Below are 1391 nucleotides of genomic sequence, written 5' to 3'. Positions count from 1 at the left end.
GCCTGTTCCTCTTCTGCTGCCGGGAGCCGCCGTGCTGCGCCGGCCTGCGCGGTGAGCGGCCCGGACATGGGCGGGCGGGCGGCAGGTTGACGCGCGGCCTTCGCCGGGGTCCGGTCCGCCCGCGGGGTCCTCCCTCCCCGTCGCCCGGCGAGCGTGTCCTCAGTCCCGGCTCTTTGCTTAATTACTAAGTACTAAGTGTGCGTGGTTATACTCAGGTATTAGAAATGATCAGTTTTCAGAAAACTGGGGCCCAATAGCTTTTTAATGTTTGTGGTCTATTAGTCTCGTTATTAACTTAATTTGAAGACGCTCAAAGAGCTGCTTCGGTTGTGGGAACCAAACTAGTTTCTACACTAGAAGAATGTCTTGTTCTTTTTCACTTTTGTTATTTTCTTCTCTCTCCTTTCAGGAAATAAGCTCCCTGAAAGCAAAAACTGCCTTCTATTTGTCTTTTCAAGAAACGAGTCTTTTCAGCCCTGTGGGAGTAGAGGCTCAAGTATTTGAATTGACGTTTTGTTTTACTTAAAATACAATGCTTTTTCTTATTTTCTTTTAGTTTTTAGAAATCAACTCCCCAGGAAAAATGACTTTTACTCTTATGAACCACCTTCCGACGATCCTCCCCCAGAGGCAGGAGCGTCCTTGTGCCTCCAGCTCAAGTCTGGTGCTCATTTATGCAGGGTTTGTGGCTGTTTAGGCCCCAAAACATGCTCCAGATGTCACAAGGCCTTTTACTGCAGTAGGGAGCATCAGACTCTGGACTGGAGGTTGGGACATAAGCAGGCCTGTACACAATCAGGTGAGTCTATTTCTTTTTACTTTCAAATTTCAGCTCAGTTTCATAGCATCTATCAACCCACACCTTTTGTTTTGAGGATACAGATTAGAAATTAGAATAAAAATTAGTAATTAGAAAGGGTATAATACTTTTCAGAAGTTTGGTATAACAACTTTATGAAGGAGGAGCTATGAGGTCTTTCCCAGTTAGTTATGTCCCAGCCTTGCGTTAATAGAGGCATTTAATTTCTGACCCATGACTTAAAATACTGGAATCATATATATTATTTTACTAGGGAGAATTGTTGCTACATGGAATATAATTTAGAAACAGGACATCATTAGGCCATCTTCAAACTAAATTATTACTAATGGTGCTGGTTACCCTTTTCGTTTCAGGTGATTTGGACAATACAGTGCCTGACCACAACTTCCTTTTTCCGGAATTTGAAATCATAATAGAAACAGAAGATGAGATTACACCTGAAGATGTGGAAAAAGTAGATGAATCAGAGATTGTAGGGAGCATGGGTAAGGAGCCGGTTACAGAACTTTATTCACAAAGTGATTAAATATAATGCTTAAAAGAAAGGGCTCAATATGTCAAGAAGAGC

The 1391-nt window shown here is 42.7% G+C and overlaps 1 protein-coding gene across 1 annotated transcript in view; it reads left to right on the top strand.

The window, feature by feature from the left end:
- Positions 1-2: 2 nt before the first annotated feature.
- The window catches only part of PDCD2 (programmed cell death 2), a gene marked incomplete at its 5' end in the record, with an annotated part of 5626 nt that continues 4237 nt past the window's right edge, over positions 3-1391 (top strand). The window contains 3 exons of the mRNA XM_006915092.3: positions 3-51; positions 557-799; positions 1177-1308. Coding sequence (XP_006915154.2) covers positions 3-51; positions 557-799; positions 1177-1308 — 424 coding nt within the window. The remainder of the gene's footprint in view (positions 52-556; positions 800-1176; positions 1309-1391) is intronic.

The sequence above is a fragment of the Pteropus alecto genome, unplaced genomic scaffold (assembly GCF_000325575.1).
Source record: "Pteropus alecto unplaced genomic scaffold, ASM32557v1 scaffold195, whole genome shotgun sequence".
Lineage (NCBI taxonomy): Eukaryota > Metazoa > Chordata > Mammalia > Chiroptera > Pteropodidae > Pteropus > Pteropus alecto.
Note: the sequence above shows the minus strand (reverse complement) of the source record. Positions and strands in the feature narration are given on the sequence as shown.